Source organism: Monopterus albus, unplaced genomic scaffold, assembly GCF_001952655.1.
Source record: "Monopterus albus unplaced genomic scaffold, M_albus_1.0 scaffold69.1, whole genome shotgun sequence".
NCBI lineage: Eukaryota > Metazoa > Chordata > Actinopteri > Synbranchiformes > Synbranchidae > Monopterus > Monopterus albus.
In genome coordinates, this window is record NW_018127949.1 from 1,290,673 (window position 1) to 1,308,461 (window position 17,789).

General features: G+C 41.7%; 2 protein-coding genes across 4 annotated transcripts in view; one reads left to right on the forward strand and one right to left on the reverse strand.

The window, feature by feature from the left end:
• nrap (nebulin-related anchoring protein) overlaps positions 1 to 2,601 on the forward strand; it is an 18,886-nt gene extending 16,285 nt beyond the window's left edge. Inside the window, exons 40-44 of the mRNA XM_020605232.1 lie at positions 47 to 151; positions 268 to 375; positions 551 to 862; positions 1,438 to 1,593; positions 1,714 to 2,601. Coding sequence (XP_020460888.1) covers positions 47 to 151; positions 268 to 375; positions 551 to 862; positions 1,438 to 1,593; positions 1,714 to 2,004 — 972 coding nt within the window. The 3' untranslated portion in view covers positions 2,005 to 2,601. The remainder of the gene's footprint in view (positions 1 to 46; positions 152 to 267; positions 376 to 550; positions 863 to 1,437; positions 1,594 to 1,713) is intronic.
• Positions 2,602 to 2,801: 200 nt separating this feature from the next.
• Positions 2,802 to 17,789, reverse strand: part of dnmbp (dynamin binding protein) — a 37,696-nt gene continuing 22,708 nt past the window's right edge. For 2 of the 3 annotated variants that reach the window (XM_020605228.1, XM_020605230.1), the window contains 13 exons: positions 12,527 to 12,732; positions 10,212 to 10,311; positions 9,775 to 9,922; positions 8,626 to 8,643; positions 7,457 to 7,656; positions 7,192 to 7,322; positions 6,973 to 7,077; positions 5,974 to 6,102; positions 5,534 to 5,869; positions 5,184 to 5,372; positions 4,878 to 5,076; positions 4,073 to 4,731; positions 2,802 to 3,851 (listed from right to left, as the gene is read on the reverse strand). In XM_020605228.1, the coding sequence (XP_020460884.1) occupies positions 3,666 to 3,851; positions 4,073 to 4,731; positions 4,878 to 5,076; positions 5,184 to 5,372; positions 5,534 to 5,869; positions 5,974 to 6,102; positions 6,973 to 7,077; positions 7,192 to 7,322; positions 7,457 to 7,656; positions 8,626 to 8,643; positions 9,775 to 9,922; positions 10,212 to 10,311; positions 12,527 to 12,732 (2,606 nt within the window). In that variant the 3' untranslated portion in view covers positions 2,802 to 3,665. The remainder of the gene's footprint in view (positions 3,852 to 4,072; positions 4,732 to 4,877; positions 5,077 to 5,183; positions 5,373 to 5,533; positions 5,870 to 5,973; positions 6,103 to 6,972; positions 7,078 to 7,191; positions 7,323 to 7,456; positions 7,657 to 8,625; positions 8,644 to 9,774; positions 9,923 to 10,211; positions 10,312 to 12,526; positions 12,733 to 17,789) is intronic. The other variant, XM_020605229.1, reaches the window with a different exon arrangement.

Consider the following 17,789-nt stretch of genomic DNA (forward strand, 5'->3'; position numbering starts at 1 on the left):
AAACAATGTCGATATCTCGGTTACATCTTTGTCTTTTCTGTTGCAGAGGCTGTACAAATCTGGAAAGAATGATGACATGCATAAGTACACCTTACACCCAGACGATCCCGACTTTGTCAGAGCCAAGATTAATGCCCAGCACATCAGTGATGTAAGGCACTTGGATATTTCTCACAATCCTAAATCTAAGTAAATGATTTAAAATCCTCATGGGAAGATGCCACTGTTTCTATGTGACATTTCTTGTTTCCAACATTTACCATGAAGAAAGTTTACAAGGCGTCTGGGGAGCATGTGAAGACATTGGGCTATGACCTAAAGCTGGATGCTATTCCCTTCCAAACTGCCAGGGCCTCCAGAGAAATTGCTAGTGATGTGAGTTCATGTGATAGCTGTTTGTGAAGAGGTTGAAACATTTTTGAAGCGATGCAACAAAACATTGTGAAGGCCTAAGGCCTCTTAATCCTGAAATTAAGCAAAATTAAGTCACAACAAATTTAATGGAGCTGTAAAAATTGTCTGAAACCATGTCTCCTTCTCCCTCCCAAAGCTTCGCTACAAGCAGTCCCATCTGAAGGAGAAGGGCCAGCAGGTAGGGCTGCGCTGCGTGGAGGATGACCCTAAGATGGTGCACTCTCTGGCAGCCAGCAAACTGCAGAGCAACCTGGAGTATAAACGGCAGTCCAAGGAGGAGCGTGGCCAGTATAGAATGCATGCTGACCAGCCCGAGTTCCTGCAAGCCAAAAAGAGTCAGGCTCAGGCTAGTGATGTCACCTACCGCCGCAAGCTCCACGACTACACCTGTGACCCTGAACAGCTCAATCTAAAGCATGCAAAGCAGGCCTACAAGCTGCAGAGTGATGTAAGTCAATGCGCAAATTCAGTACAGAGGTGAAAGTTTCTTCAAATGGCTTTGCTACAGCCAGTACCACCATTTTATTCACTATTTCTTTGCGTACAACACTGAAGCATTCTTCAAATTATGCAGCTTTAATGAGGAACAACTGCCCACAATGGTCCTGAATGTTCTGTATAGCTGTTACTTTATGGGAACTTGATTACTTATACATTTTGGGGGTAATATGCACCACTACGGAAAGAAATAGAAAGATAAAATGATAGTTTTGGCCCCATATGTTTACCCAGGCTTGGTGTCCTCATAGAGGGACCATGAATCATATATTCATATAGTACAGTACATATATTTCACTATACATAATTGATTTAAAATATTTATAACTTATAAAAATCACCTTTTTTTTTACACTATAAGAATAATAAATAGGGAGCCAGAGGTCTGATACAGATTAATCTGGCTCTCAAGGTACTTAGAATTGAGGTAGAGGAAAATTCCACTACATTCAAGTACTTGTTTTGTAGGCCCACTTCCCCATGGTATCAGTGTACTGCTGTAATTATCGCGTCTTTGTGTTGCAGGTGAATTACAAGTCAGATCTGAACTCGATGCGAGGAGTGGGCTGGACCCCTCCTGGCTCCCATAAGGTTGAGCTCGCACGCCGGGCTGCTGAGCTAGGGCTGGCTGAGGGAGTCAGCACAGAAGAAGCTATCGCAAAGTACCAGAACATGATGATGGTGAGGGAACACTGAAAGTCAATTCTATTAATGAACTGTAGATCAACTTTTTGTATACAGGATAAACAGGTGTGCAGGTTTTTTTAAAAGTGGTTGACTTCCTCCACCTCCTTCTTTCAGCTGCATTACCAGCAGCAGATGATGGAGCAGCAGCAGCAGCAGCAGCAGCAGCAGAGTTCGGAGCAGGTGGAAACCAGTGACGAGGTTCACCGAGGAGTCAACTTGGACGCCAAGGAAGTTATGCATGTCAAGAGGAAGAAGACCATCCATTCTGTCCAGCAAAAGTCCGCCACCACAACTTCATTCAGATCCATGGAGAAGAAGTCCAGCACCACCTCATCATCACCTGCCCCCCAGAACACAGTCAGGACATCCATGTCTGGTAAAGCTGCTGCGATAAAAGAAGCGTAGATCATTAACTTTCAGAAGGTGAGGTGAATTTTTACTGAATGGTTTATTTTCAGGGGGTGTTTTAACTGTTGTGATTCTGTAGTTGCATGGGATTCACACCAATGTCATACAGAACTATTGTAGGTGCAAAATGAATGGTAAAATATAGTTTAAATTATTTAGAAAGGGATTAAGCATGTTGAACTGGGACAGGACTCGTTGTGTTTGTTAAAAGGATTGTCTATGTATGTAGCTAACAGAAGGGAATTCAGACAAAAAGCACTGACACTGTGTCAAAACCTCTGATGTGAAGAACTGTGTTCAACATCAGGCAAAAACAACTGAATTCAGATTGTTTCAGGAAAAAAAGTCAAATGCCACATGGAAAGGCAGCATTTTGTTTTTGTACACTGAGATGGTGTATCTGGAACCAGAGACTGCTAGCACTGCAGATTTTAAAAAAAATCTTTAGTCAAGGACATACTGTGTGATTCATGTTAAACCGAACAAGGCGCAGACACGTCTGATAATCTGATGCACTTTGAGCTAGGCTCAGTGAGGAAGAGGTATAGCTTTACTGAAAGGTGTGATCTACATTTTGTCTGGCAGGGTCAGCAAATGTCTATTGAACCCAAAGCTGGGCTGGGAGTAACTGCTTGGTTTTATCACTGATAAAATAAAGTGTTTTTATTTCCAAGGCAAACTAAGATGTCATCGCTTTTCCTTCCCAAAATAAACATGTCTCAGGGCAGCCAAGTAGGTATACACAGCAAACTAATATAGTTCAGGTTAAGAAAAAAAAAATCTTTGATTCACTGTTAACTTGTCAGCTGAGCCGTCTCTTTTTTATTCAAACTGTGATCACTTAACAGTGGGTGCAATAGCATACTGTCAATGTGCAGCACTATGTACAATGTACATAGGGAGCATGTGGTGAAATCAGAGTAAGACCAGACCACTGTCTCTGTCTTCCTGTTCGTTAACCTCTTCATACTGGTAAAATTGGCTATAGCCAGTTTGCACAGTGTCAAACCAGTTCTAAACGATTTCAGGTTGTAAACAATATTTCATATGCCATTCAACTTTATCCTTGGTCTTAATTCAGATAATCACATGAATTCCATACAACACTCCAAATTCCTGTTGATGGCTTCACCAATGCTACAAATCTACAGACAGTGAATAATCATAAGTGCCTCAAACCTTGATCTTTAAACAGTATGTTGTAAATGCATGCCATATTCATGCAACTGTCTGGTGGTGTACAAACCACATTTAGAAAAAAGTCATTAACACAGTGTTTAGGTCACTGTGTCCATATCACTCGTTTACAATAACCAGCTAGACCTTGGATACTGGACCTTTCCATTGCAGTCTCCCAGTGTGCGAACCAGGCCCAGAGAAAATGGTAAAAATCTGGTGCAATTCAGAGTTTTCTCTGGAAATGAGAGAGGGTAGGGTGCTGTTTCCAGTATGTAAAAATAATATAAACAGTATAAATATAGGCATATAATGCTAACAGACTCAGCAGCAGGTAAGTCCTCACTATCAAACTCCATGACAACAGATCAGAAACAAGTCACTGTGTGTCCTGATGCTCGTTCGTCTTTTTGTTCCGTCGGCTCGCAGAGTCGGCCTCCTTAATGTCGAAGTACAGTCTCAGCTATCAGCCGCCACATTGTTCATGTGTATTCTGATTTGCGGATGTAGTTGGAAGGCACGTAGCCTCGTTGGCCTCCTGCCTCCCCCAGCCACCAGTCGCTGTTGCCGTTCATGTCCTGGAACTCCAGTATCCGCAGCTGCTGATTGGCTGAGATACTCAGTTCATTGGCACAACGTGCTTTGAAGGAGTAGAGAGCGTAGTAAATCTGAAAAACATTAAAATGACATTCGTAGTTTGCGTTTTAAAGCAGTCTTCATTATTTTTTTTCACTTGGTGGCAGCACAACAAGCTGAAAACGCAATTTGGACGAGTCTTTTAGCTCTGTTAAACCTTCAACTTTAAATACATTGTTTGACCTTGTTTTGGTTATGTTAAGTGTCCGACTATGAACACAGAATACATCCTAGCAATCAAAGCAAATCTCACCTGATGACCATCTAATTCACTCTCGTGTTCTGGCCCTGGCTCCGGCTCAGTGTACTCATCTCTGGAGTAAGAAGACTTCTTCTGGCCTCCATTGTTTCCATTTCTCCACTCATAGGAACTATAGGATTTGTCCGTGTGTCCATACCTCTGCGAGCGATTGTTTCTGTGTGAAGATGTGTCCGTCTCCAAGAGGTCTGGCGTGTCCCTGTGACTGCTCGAACTTCCATAACTCGTATCATACGAATCTCTGTGACTGCCTGAGTGCCGGTACGAAGGCTCTGTGTCTCTGTGACTGGAGAAGTTTGGTTGCACTTGGTCTGAAAATTCCTTTCGGTTGGAGGAATTTCGGGGTGAGGAATTCATGGAATTGCTTTGAGTGGCAGAGTCAGGTGCATCTCTTTGGTGACTCCTGCGAGAGGAGGCAGAATCTGATGACGGCTGAGGCAACGAGAGACTCTGGGGCTGTGATGTGGAAAAGCTGACAGTGGCTGTTTCCTGGTTGAAGGTCAGTGTACTACTGCTGTTCTGGCGGGAGAAAACCGGGGATGAGCCTCCGTAGCCCGACTCATTGGATGACTGGCTCTCAATGGACACATTTGACTGGCTCTTGCGTGGGTTGTAGGGTTTGAGGAAGGAGCTGTACACAAAACCCTTGGTGACTGCAAAACAAGAGATGCAAGGGTAAGATGTGAAAATAAGATTTTATAGTTGCACCATTTTTCCCCCCTTTGCTGGAGGCTCAGACAAACATGTGGCTGACTGTTTCAACATTTTGAGTCAGGTCTTAAGAGTACAAATTACCTACCTCCGTTATCAATTAGCCAGCGGTTGTTGCTGCCCATGGGGTCCTGCTGTTTGATTACACCCACAAGGTCTCCCTCTGATATTGAGACATCCAGATCTTGGGCAGCATTAAAATTTCTTTCAGCCTGAAAAAGCTTCTCAGGGCCGTAGCGTACCAGAAGTCCTGCACGGTGCTCATCTGTCTGCATGATGTGGTTGGGCTGATAGATGTATAAATACAAGACTCATGGTTAGATCACTGTGAATCTTCTCATGCATTGTTAATTAAAATGTGGTATAGCAAAAATGGGATGAGAGTTTCACTCACAGGTCCCTGCAGCTGCTGCTTAGAGGACTGCTTCTCCAGAGTCTTCTTCTCGAAGGGCTTTTTTGTGGTGGTGGCTGGAGGCAGGTTCTCTGGGCAGAAGCTAAAGCTCTGCAGAAGTTGGAGAACTCGACCGTACTCTTCTTGGAACTGTGCAATCAGGTTGCCCTCTGTGCCAAATCTGTTAGAAGACTGCATTCAAGTAAAAAGAAAGGTCTGCATTAATGGCACAATGGGAAAACTGCATTATTATTTTACATGTATATTGTTCACAAGTAATAATGATGAAAAAAAATGTCAAGACTTCAGTCATCCGTTGCCTTTGAAAGCCCCATAAACAAAGACCCACTCACAGCCTGCAGGAGGGGCTTCAGCTCTCCCAGTGTCAGCTTCATGAAGTCCTTCTGGGCCTGAGCAAAGGCCCTCACACAGCCTATAAACAGCTCCTCTGCTGCACTGTGGAACTTGGGGAGCTCATCCAGAAGTTGGGCGTTGAGCGCCTCGTAGTTGTTACGCGCTGCCTGCAGCTCATCCTGGATGCGACGATCCTTGAGGCGGTCAGCTCGCTCCTTGCAGTTGTCATAGTCCAGCAGCTTGTCAAAGCGCTTTTGGATCAGTTTGTGCGGCCCAGCAAACATGAGGAGGAGCTGGGTGAGCGGGTTGATGACTAAGGCCTCTGTGCGCTCCTTCTACTCAGAAGGTAAGAGGGTTGACAGATAATGTGATGTGGTTACTCCCAATGGTTTTTGTTTTTACAGTAGCCAAGTTAGAATAAACAAAGAAGAGAACTTACAAACTGTGTAAACTGTTTGTCACTGATGCAGCGATGAGCTCTCTGGAAGTGTTCGGGGTCCAGCACACTGTGCTCTGTGTAGATGTCACAGAAACTGATGGCTGCCAAGACCTTCACAGATGCCGATTCCTGAAAAGATGGATTTTCACAATTACAACCCCAAACCACTATACTACAACAATCTTCATGGTTACTACAATATACCAATTAATTTCATAAAAGAAAATGTATTAGGCAGCTAATCCATGAATCTTTTTCCTCTTGTATGATCATTTTACATTACTATTGTAATGAACAGAAGCATTAAATAAAATAGTATTCCTTAGTACTTTCACCATTAAAATGTTTAATAATCATATTACCAGAGGTTGAAGAAGTACTCGGCCTCTTTACTCAAGTAAACATAGCAATACCACAGTGTAAAAAAACTGTTACAAGTAAAAGGACCCAAAGTAAAAGTACCCATTATGCAGAAGAACACATTTCACATTGCTGTAGATTATAGGCTACAGTTGGATTATAATTACTAATGTATTATTGTGTACATTTAATGTTGCATCTGGTAAAGGTGGAGCTACATAATTTAAGTACCTAGTACTGTTTATAATTCAAAGTTCTGATGAGTACCTTATGAATTTCCCACCAGGTATCAATAAAGTCATGATTATACTGTATTTTGTTCTAATTTGATTCTGAAACGTAACTTGTAATTGAAGTTATAAAATAAATGTAATGGAGTAAAAAGTAGAATATTGGTCTCTAAAATGTTGTGAAGTCAAAGTATGAAGTAGCACAAAATTAAAATACTCAAGTATCAAAATATTAAGTATAGTATTTCAGTAAATTTACTTGGTTACTTTCACCTCTTCTATGGTGCAGGAAATGTGACCCATTACCTTTAGTGTTTTATGTTGTTATGCTAAAAAATACAAAGAAATACTGCACTTCTGCTGAAATTAAAAAAGGCACATGTATGTATATCTAATTATAGGCTCCTACCCTGATGTGCTGCAGGTATAAGGAGATGTTCCTGATGAAAGATTTAATGAGCCTCTCCTGCTCCCTGAACTTCTTCTCAGTCTCATCAAATGCTTCATCTTTAATCTGGGAAAAGAAACAGAACACAGACAGAGGATAAAGCCAACATGCTTTCATTCAGAACACTCAGAGTCTCACCTTAATGTGAACTTTCACTTGGGTTAACAACTTCACTCATACCTGTAGTGAAATTCCTGTAAGCTGCTTGAGGTGGCTGCTGACTCGGTTGGATTTTTTGATAATGGAGTGCATGCTCAGCTTGGAGATCTTGTCAATGAATGTATCCTCGTCACCTTTCCTGTACTTCACCACTGTGGACAGCAGAGGGAAAACCTGAGACAGGAAACCCAGTCTTGGCAGTAAAACACCTAACACTGAGACCGAGGTTACACATATTGTATGCACTGGTAAAACAGTAAGAACAAAAGGTTGTGAGGAGCGTTACCAAGGTCTTTCCTTCGCTTGTACTCGTTGATGTTGACGTTGATCTCCTTGATGGCCTGCAGGGCCTGAGTCAGCTGGGGCCGGTCATGGTGGCTCTCCGGTGTTGCGCCCAGCAGCTCCATCAGCAGCAGGGGGTACCGCATCACACGCTGCACAGGCTTGATCAGGAAAGAGCCCAGGTTGATGTAGTTTGTTTTCCCCCTGAAAAAGAGGCCGAAACAGCAGATAGTGTTTGGCTGAGAAATGTAACGATAATGTGTGAAGCACGAGAGAAGTACACCAGAGTGTACTTCACCACAAACCAGAGTGAAGCACACAGTCACAGCTACGGACTCCAATTCTTCTCATGTTCACGTAACACATCTCTGTATCATGTGAATAGTATGACCCAATAACATGCAACCACAATCACATATTCTCATGATGAACTGCTGATTTGCTTAGTTCTAATGCAATCTAGAGGACAAACAGCTCAAACTCAAGCGGAGTGAATAAATTTAAGACCTGCAAACAATTCAGGTGTATAATTGTGGCTCAAGCTTTCATCCAAATTCAGCTTTAATTAATATATACATTTATAATATACATAAAATATAAATATAAGAATAGATTGAATTAAATAAAATATACATTTTAAATTTATTTATACAGTTTATATAGATGGAATTTTGCATACCAGATTTTCTCCAGACAGATCTTATAGTTTTTTTATTATTTTAGAAATTAGTTTAATTACATCTGTTGCTGTTTTAGTCCAGAAGATGGCATTAGTTGTGTTTCCCAGGATGTTTTTTTGCTTATCCATATGAGAAGGGAAGAGAAGGAGCCATGCGCATGTTGAATATTGCTCTTCACATCAATAGTATTCAACATACTGTACAGATGCACATGCAAACACAAACAATACCAATGAGTCCATCTCAATCCGGGGAAGGAAAATGAAGTGGTATTAAAAGGCTAGCACAGATGCTTTAAAGTCTTCCACACTCAGAGGCCATTGTGATTTTTAGCTATCTCACACACACACACACACACACACACACACACACACACACACACACACACACACACACACAGAGTTGATTCCCAAGGGGGTTAGTGAGCAACACACATGCGGTCAAGAGGATTCTCATGCCGGAAATTGTGACAACACTCGTTATGCAGACTTACCACTCTCGATACATGGCCCTGTTGAAGGCAAGGATGGAAAGAGATAAAAAAGATAAGACATATCTATGAGTTGACTTAAACATCTTAAACTCTGTTGTACATGTTCAAGGATGTTGCCACAGAACTTCACTTGAACTTTGCTAAGTCAATAAAACAGTCACACCAGCTGCATTTGTGGTTGTTATGGTTTTGTTTAATGAATTCTCTCTTGGATCTGGACAAAGGCCCAGTGTAGCAGTAAAACTTGAAGCTGCTTAAAGATAGCAGCACACATGACCTTTTTCGAAGCCGAGTACGCTGCAACACACACACACATAAACACTATTATGATCCTAAAGATGCTGCCAACTTCATTTAGAAAATAACGAGAAAACTGTCTTTTAATTTAATACAAATGCAACTACAAGCGATCGAGAGTTGTCAGTGTTTAATCCCTTTGTTGATGTAGATTTGTATTTGGAACTACTGCCTGTTTATCTAAAGCCTCTGTTTTAACAAAACCATATTTGTCTTCAAACAAAGATGGTTGGCTATATATTTTACAGAAATGCAACAGTGTGTCTGACTCAGTGAAACCAGGTAGGGCACATTCTTTGACTGCTCCACACACAGTATTTGAAACACTATGAGCTAGTACATACACACACACCAGACCAGGAAGGAGGTCAAAGTATCATTACAGACAAATGGCATTAAGTTTCGACTGTGAATGTACTTGGCCACAACAAAGTTCAAAGTCTACTAAAAAGTTACTAAAAAATTAATTCATGTGAATTTCAGCGTACAGAAAAGTCTGCTGTTGCCGTGAACGAAATAAAAACCTTTTTAAAACACAAATGGTGACAACAGAAAAATTATTATACTACAACAAAACTTTAAGCCAAAGTCCAGTGTGTGCCGATCTAGTTTCACTTTGAAAGAGTAACAATACTGTTCCCGTTATGGTTTCACTTACTGAACTCTACCAACAAATGATCAACAGCTTTTTTTAAAGTTCATGGTTTGCTCAAACTGCATCTTCATATTAGTGGGCACTCTTGCTTTGTTTTCACACACACACATATCCACCTTTGGCCACTCACTTGCAAATAGGTGAATGATCTTAAATAACTGTGTTCAGACAATTTGTTTCTCCTCTCTCCGACTCACCTCAGTCTCTCCAGACACTCCAACACGTGGCGCTGGATGTTTTCATCTTTCTCATAGCTCTCCAGCAGCGAGATGGCGTCGTCATGGTTCTGGCAGTAGATCTTGTATACCTCCTCCAGCTCGCCTTTGAAATCCAGAAATATCTTTCCTAGGAGCACAGGTTAGAGAAACATCAGACCATGTGTTTATTTAAAAACACAGTAAAATCCGGTCAGTTGGCAAAGACAAAAAACAACAATAAATCAAGCATTACTTCATAGCATTATCTTTCAGTTTGCTTCCTGTAATGGTGACTATTTTTAAAATGCATCTTACTCAACCAATCAACTATGATTCGGTAGCAGTTTATAGCGAAACAAAGTACAAAGCACATCATGAGCAAGAAGCTCCCTGGTTAGACTGTTGTAAAAAAATAAAAAATATATATGGCTGCTCACCAATCGAGTCTGTCTCCTGCAGCATTTCAAGCAGGTGCTGGGACAGGTCGATCACAGAGGCGATGTTGCCAAAGAGCCCGTCAAAATCCACATTCTTCATCTTCAGGAAACAAAAAGAAGTGTTGAAACAGTTCATCTGTGCCATTAAGTGATATGCACTGAAACACAATATGTTTTGGTTTTTCTTGGAGTATGGCCATGTTTTGTGCATGGAAACACCATATTCTTCATTCTTAGCCATAATTACTCCAGGAATTGTATGAGAGAACCTGTAATACTAGCTGGAGCACTCCATCACACTGTGGTATGCAAACACCTACTGCAGGATTCTGCCGTTCTCAGTCATGTTCACAGGTGCCTCCGGAACTCATCTCAATTACACAGTGAAGAAAGCTGAGTAACCAGTTTTCATTATGCTCTATGTACAGTAAATGTCACATCACACATGCTGTATGAGGTAAGACTCAACATTAGCATACTGGTTTGCATGTAAATACAGTGCCTTGCGAAAGTATTCGGCCCCCTTGAACTTTGCGACCTTTTGCCACATTTCAGGCTTCAAACATAAAGATATAAAACTGTAATTTTTTGTGAAGAATCAACAACAAGTGGGACACAATCATGAAGTGGAACGAAATTTATTGGATATTTCAAACTTTTTTAACAAATAAAAAACTGAATAATTGGGCGTGCAAAATTATTCAGCCCCTTTACTTTCAGTGCAGCAAACTCTCTCCAGAAGTTCAGTGAGGATCTCTGAATGATCCAATGTTGACCTAAATGACTAATGATGATAAATAGAATCCACCTGTGTGTAATCAAGTCTCCGTATAAATGCACCTGCACTGTGATAGTCTCAGAGGTCCGTTTAAAGCGCAGAGAGCATCATGAAGAACAAGGAACACACCAGGCAGGTCCGAGATACTGTTGTGGAGAAGTTTAAAGCCGGATTTGGATACAAAAAGATTTCCCAAGCTTTAAACATCCCAAGGAGCACTGTGCAAGTGATAATATTGAAATGGAAGGAGTATCAGACCACTGCAAATCTACCAAGACCTGGCCGTCCCTCTAAACTTTCAGCTCATACAAGGAGAAGACTGATCAGAGATGCAGCCAAGAGGCCCATGATCACTCTGGATGAACTGCAGAGATCTACAGCTGAGGTGGGAGACTCTGTCCATAGGACAACAATCAGTCGTATACTGCACAAATCTGGCCTTTATGGAAGAGTGGCAAGAAGAAAGCCATTTCTTAAAGATATCCATAAAAAGTGTCGTTTAAAGTTTGCCACAAGCCACCTGGGAGACGCACCAAACATGTGGAAGAAGGTGCTCTGGTCAGATGAAACCAAAATCGAACTTTTTGGCAACAATGCAAAACGTTATGTTTGGCGTAAAAGCAACACAGCTCATTACCCTGAACACACCATCCCCACTGTCAAACATGGTGGTGGCAGCATCATGGTTTGGGCCTGCTTTTCTTCAGCAGGGACCGGGAAGATGGTTAAAATTGATGGGAAGATGGATGGAGCCAAATACAGGACCATTTTGGAAGGAAACCTGATGGAGTCTGCAAAAGACCTGAGACTGGGACGGAGATTTGTCTTCCAACAAGACAATGATCCAAAACATAAAGCAAAATCTACAATGGAATGGTTCACAAATAAACATATCCAGGTGTTAGAATGGCCAAGTCAAAGTCCAGACCTGAATCCAATTGAGAATCTGTGGAAAGAACTGAAAACTGCTGTTCACAAACGCTCTCTATCCAACCTCACTGAGCTCGAGCTGTTTTGCAAGGAGGAATGGGCAAAAATTTCCGTCTCTCGATGTGCAAAACTGATAGAGACATACCCCAAGTGACTTACAGCTGTAATCGCAGCAAAAGGTGGCGCTACAAAGTATTAACTTAAGGGGGCTGAATAATTTTGCACGCCCAATTTTTCAGTTTTTTATTTGTTAAAAAAGTTTGACATATCCAATAAATTTCGTTCCACTTCATGATTGTGTCCCACTTGTTGTTGATTCTTCACAAAAAATTACAGTTTTATATCTTTATGTTTGAAGCCTGAAATGTGGCAAAAGGTCGCAAAGTTCAAGGGGGCCGAATACTTTCGCAAGGCACTGTATACTCTTTCCTTTCTGCTCTTTGCCTTTATTCTTTCTGTAAAACTCTGTTTCACTGGCACCTCAAAGTGAAAGTGATACTGTCCCTTACAATTTTTAAACCTTATTAAAACATACAGTATGTAGATCCCCTTATTTTAGTGTTTCAGGCTTTCACCCACCCAGTTTTTCCAACAGCTCTACATGTACCTGCTTCTTCTGCAGTGGCTCGATGATCTCCTCGACACACATCTGCAGGTCTTTGATGTAGTCCTTCTCCGTCTGCAGCAGCTCCTCAATGACCTTTGACCTCTTCTCCAGCATCCTCAGCTCGGCGCCCGTACCAGCGGCAGGGGTCGAGTCTGAGGTTGGGGTGGAGTCCAAGGGTTTGGGTTGGAAAGACAGCAGTGTCGTCTCTGCAAAAACAGCCCAGGAAGTTGCCATAAACACAAAGCTTGTAGCAAAAAAAAGTCACCATCCTGAAGATGATCACATTTAAAGAGGGAAAGAACAAAAAAGGCCTGTATCCTCGTTCATTCTAACCCAACATGCTACTGGCCACCCACCTCATCCATCCATTACGCTCAACATGCCTGACTATAGCTTTTGATCAATGTCTCTGCTATCACTCTCAGAGGGCTGATCTCTGGGGGTGCTTGGAACCGGAGGGAGAACTTGGTTCACGCACCGCTGCTTTTTAAGAATGGACTCAAAACTGGAGTGGACCCGGGCTCTTTGTGTGCAGCACAATGGACTGTGACAGCAGCTCCAGACATACAGGCTCTCAGGGGCCAGGCAGACATTAAAGAAGCGGCAGTTAGAGAAGGACTGTAGAGAAGGACTGTGGGAGGAGAGATAACAGCACTGGCGAGGGATAAGAAACAGAACTGTGTGTACTGCGTTCACTATTAAAATGATTCATTATGAAGAACAGTCCCTTTTAGTGTTATATTATTGTATGTTTTATGCACTCATATGTAAACAGCATGTTAATGAATTTTGTAAAAGTAGGTTTAACTAATTTACATACTGCTGTTTAGAATAAATATGCATATGCTATATTTGGTATATAAAATCTCAGTCTACAAGATAACCATTATTATGGATGAAAAAGGACAATATTTCTCTGTGTACTGCAGTGGGATAGAAGTATTAATAAGCATAACATGGATACTGTCCACACAACACAGGACTGACCATGTATTACTGTGCTAGTTTAAAATAATCAGTGGTATTTTGAGGAGCTATAACAAATAAATCTCTGCAGGGGAAACACTGCAGCAGTGGGAGACTGTGTATTAAGTCTCTTTAATATCTCAGGAGGAGAATTGGCATGTGCCAGGCTGTGTTGGTGTGACGTAACCCCCGCTCCTCGAGCAGATGCTGTCAGAAAGTTAACTCTGCTTACCCTCATCTTACGCCATGCAGAAACCTGTAAACACTAATATGCCACACACACACACACACGTGGCCAGATTGCAACAATATTGCTACAGTTTTTGTTTAAAATCACACAAAAGAAATTGCTATCTTAGTTGGTGGTGACTGGATTTTTCTCCTCTCTCCCGTAGTGTCCTCTCTCTCTCTCTCTCTCTCTCTCTCCCTGTACCTTTCTGCAAGGAGTTCTTCCCTATCTCTGCAACATCCATCACTGCCGCCTCACCAACTGCCAGCACTGGTGAGAAAGTAGCTCCCAAAAGGGTTTTAAAAGTTATATAGAAACATAATACAAAGAAACTAAAAACAACAGACTCAAAATTTAACTGGAATCAAAGGGCTCATTCCTATGTTTGATCATCTACACACACACATACACAACCAGATCACATGCTCCACTTCGCATGTTTAAATATGCAGCTATTTCCCTCATAACTATCCTGTGAGGTCACATGATTTTGACCCACTTCTATGGAATTCCACCGTTCTTTATTCTCTTAAGTGTTATAAAGATGATAGAAGCACATTTATTTGCATAATTGCACGCACACACACACACACACACACACACACACACACACCAGGCTTGAAAATGTTCAAATACAACTCACTTCAGTCATTTGAAATCTAATATACAGTACTGCTATTCATTAGCGACAGAATGTATCCTAAAATAGTTTTTTGTCCGACTCTTGAGTTTGAGAGTTTGCACTAGACTGAATTGCCAAACACACAATCACAGGTGCCCATAGGTGTAACATAAAACTCTCAGAGTGGAATAGGATCTGATTGTGTCACTCAGCAAGCCAACAGGAAAACACCGTTCTCACTCCGTATCTGTCGAATCACACACCTGTGAGCCTTCAATCAGTGAAACTAATCACTCGGCCTAGTTAATGATCAAGCCGCTAATTCAAAATCTGAAATATGATTAGCAATGGAGGGCCTGCTGTGCCGTTAAAAAGACCAAAGCCAAGAAATTTTTAACCTCTGAACACAGGGAGACAGGGCCATGGCAGAGGGCTATACAGATAAAAGCATATGTAACATTAATATAAGGTTACATGGGCTGTTGAAAGTATTTTTGTAATACTCCCTTCACTCAGTGTCTTGTCCATCATTAATATTGGACAAGAATTGAAAAAACATTTTGTTTTCAATACCATCTGAGTCTTTAGCAATCATTTTTGTGTGTTTACACCACTGTAGTTCACAGACTTCAATAGGTGGAATCACTCGTGTAGAGAAGGGAGGGGCCCGTTCTAAAAGGCAGGTTCACTGAGTCACCTGGGTATCTCTAGCAGCTCTTTCCACACCAGTTCCACACTGGGAAGAGTCTGGGTTCTACTGAGCCAAGTTAGAGGAGTCACTGAAGCTGCTTCTCAGAAAAGGAATCTGAACAGTTCACAGAAATCAGACAATTTGCAGATGGATTCAAGTTGGAACCAGTTCTTAGTTCACATGGCTGCACAGTATGAATCACGCTCTACATTCATCTTAAAGTTAGCAGCAGACTGGATTTCTGGGTCTGTCACAACAGGGAGTGTCCTCATTGCTACAGAATGACGTGAGCCGGAGAGCACTTTATCATCAGACACCCTGTATGACTCCAGTCGCAAGTGATACATTAGCACAGGTCATCAAGGGTTTATATCAGGTTGAACAAACAACTGGCTGCTTGATCAGAGATTAGCAATAATCCCAGTATGGTTTATGGTTGATATGCATTGTCTTGTTTGCATGAAGTTTTGACAAAACCCAAAAAAGTAAGAGGCACCTGGACATTCACCACTTTCTCTGGACTCATCTCCTTGTAGTCCTCATAACATTCCTTCAGTTTTTAAGACATTCAAAAGTTTTAGATAGATGAAAAACTAAATTTTACACTCTTTTGTGTACTCATTTAAATAATTACATGGATTCTAATGCACCTGAAATGCCATAAAAACACAAACTAAACATTATGAAAAAAATGTAAAAACTCATGCACTCTCATTGCACTATATTTTCACTGCCTCATACACAAAGAGGGCAAAAGGGGGGAAAGGAGAAGATGAGGCTTCACCCACCTGCTGCTTACAGTACTTCAAAAACAAGCACCCCTGCCCCTACCACACGCACAGTGGGTTCAAACAACGCCACCCATTCTAAGATGGTTCATTGTTGATCTGAAGCCTGGCTCCTGAGCCTTGTTGAGAACTGCACGTCGTGTTGCAAAAACGTTATTCCCAAACTGTGATTAGCATGAGAATACATGGGAACCCACTATGATTACACACAGCAGGGAGGACCACCACTTTGGCAGACACTAAAACCTGGAGCTGGACTGTAGTCGTCCACTGCTGACACAGAACAAGTGTCCTGCTTCAAAATGAGGGGTCCCAATCCTAGTACAGTACATTCTAATCTACTGCTCCAGGAGTCACTGCACAACGATATCAACACACTTACATAACACCTGCTTTAAGTGTACTTTACTTTGTCTACCTGTTGTGAGCTGCTGCATGCATGATACGCTAACCTGTATCTTATTCTAGTTTACAGTTATACTGCTACATCTGTCAAGGCCATCTCTGCCACAGTGTTAGTGGCTTTATGTATTATCCTGAATGCACGTTGCTTTGTGCCCTTCATGTTAATGCCCCAATTCAGGTGTCACATGAGCTTGATTATACTTAATGAGCATTTGTAGTAAGACATCTTGTTTTGGTTTTATATTTCAAACATGAAACTAATGTTGGTGGAAAACTGAAGAATAAACCTTTGTTTATCTGGTCATGCTTCCTTCGTGTAACTTTTCTTATGTAATGAGTCATTTTTTAGTTTCTACAGCTTCATTTACTGAGGGTTACACCGACTAGGGCAGGGCAGGTCCAGTGTAGTATAGTCCACACCCGTTTCATGTTTCAATGTCTACTGCAGGGGTGGGAAATCCTGGTCCTTGAGGGCCGCTGCCCTGCTTGTTTTCCAACTGTCCCTGCTGATTACATAGATCAGGTGTGTTTAGTCAATCAAAAGCTGGAAGCTACCAATTCGCTTTGTCTTTCCTCACGCCACCTTCATTTAAGATGGCATTTTCCAGTTTCTGATTGACTGAACATACCCGATCCAGGTAATCAGCAGTGGGTATGGCAGGGATAGTTAGAGAACAAGCAGGGCAGCGGCCCTCATGAACCTGGGATTGGCCACCCCCGGTCTGCTGACACCTGACCAGGCTCCTCCTCCTCACAGGCTGAATTCTATCAATTCTAGCTTGCATTTAAGGATTATTCATATTTATACAATAAACAAAACCATGCAAATAAACATATTCTTTTCCCCCTCCTCTTTTAAAGATAGCAAAACCAGTTTAGAAGCAATTCTTCCCTGAATGCATGAACTATAGTCAACGTGCTGCACTAAAAGTTGTGCAAAAAGTCAAACTGTTCATAGTGGAACGCTCAGTTGCCACAGAAACAACAATGCTGGGGGGCCCTCCTCATATCAAGCCAAGTCTTGGAGAGCAGGGAGTGACTTTGGCTGAAATGATCCCATGGACAACTCTGTGTGTGAATGTGTGTTCAGCTGGGATTTGCTACTTGAGAATCAGTTCATACAAGCTCCCACGTTCTGCCAAATGCCAACACCAGCAACAGTATTTACCCAACAACCTTTAACAAGCCATAACTTGCCATTAATATTGATGTATCAAAAAAAATCTGGCTGGGATAAGAAAACCATGTCAGCACAGGCAGTGTAAATATATTACTAAGACTCTTAAAGGGCCCCAAACTGTGGCCCTTTCACACATTAACTCTGTGGTTTAAAGAAAGAGGCATCGCTAGTGTTTGTGTAAACTCTGACTTCAAAAAGATTCGCTTACATTTTTGAGCACCTTTCTGAATCATCTAAATGAGTAAGTGCACATGAGCTTTTATTCAGCCATGTCCACAGCCTTTTGTCCAGATCTGTGCCACCAGCTGTTGTAACGTGTAGAATGTCATTTAAAAAGAACAGACACAGAGGAACTTATTTAGTGGCATACTATCCATTTGAT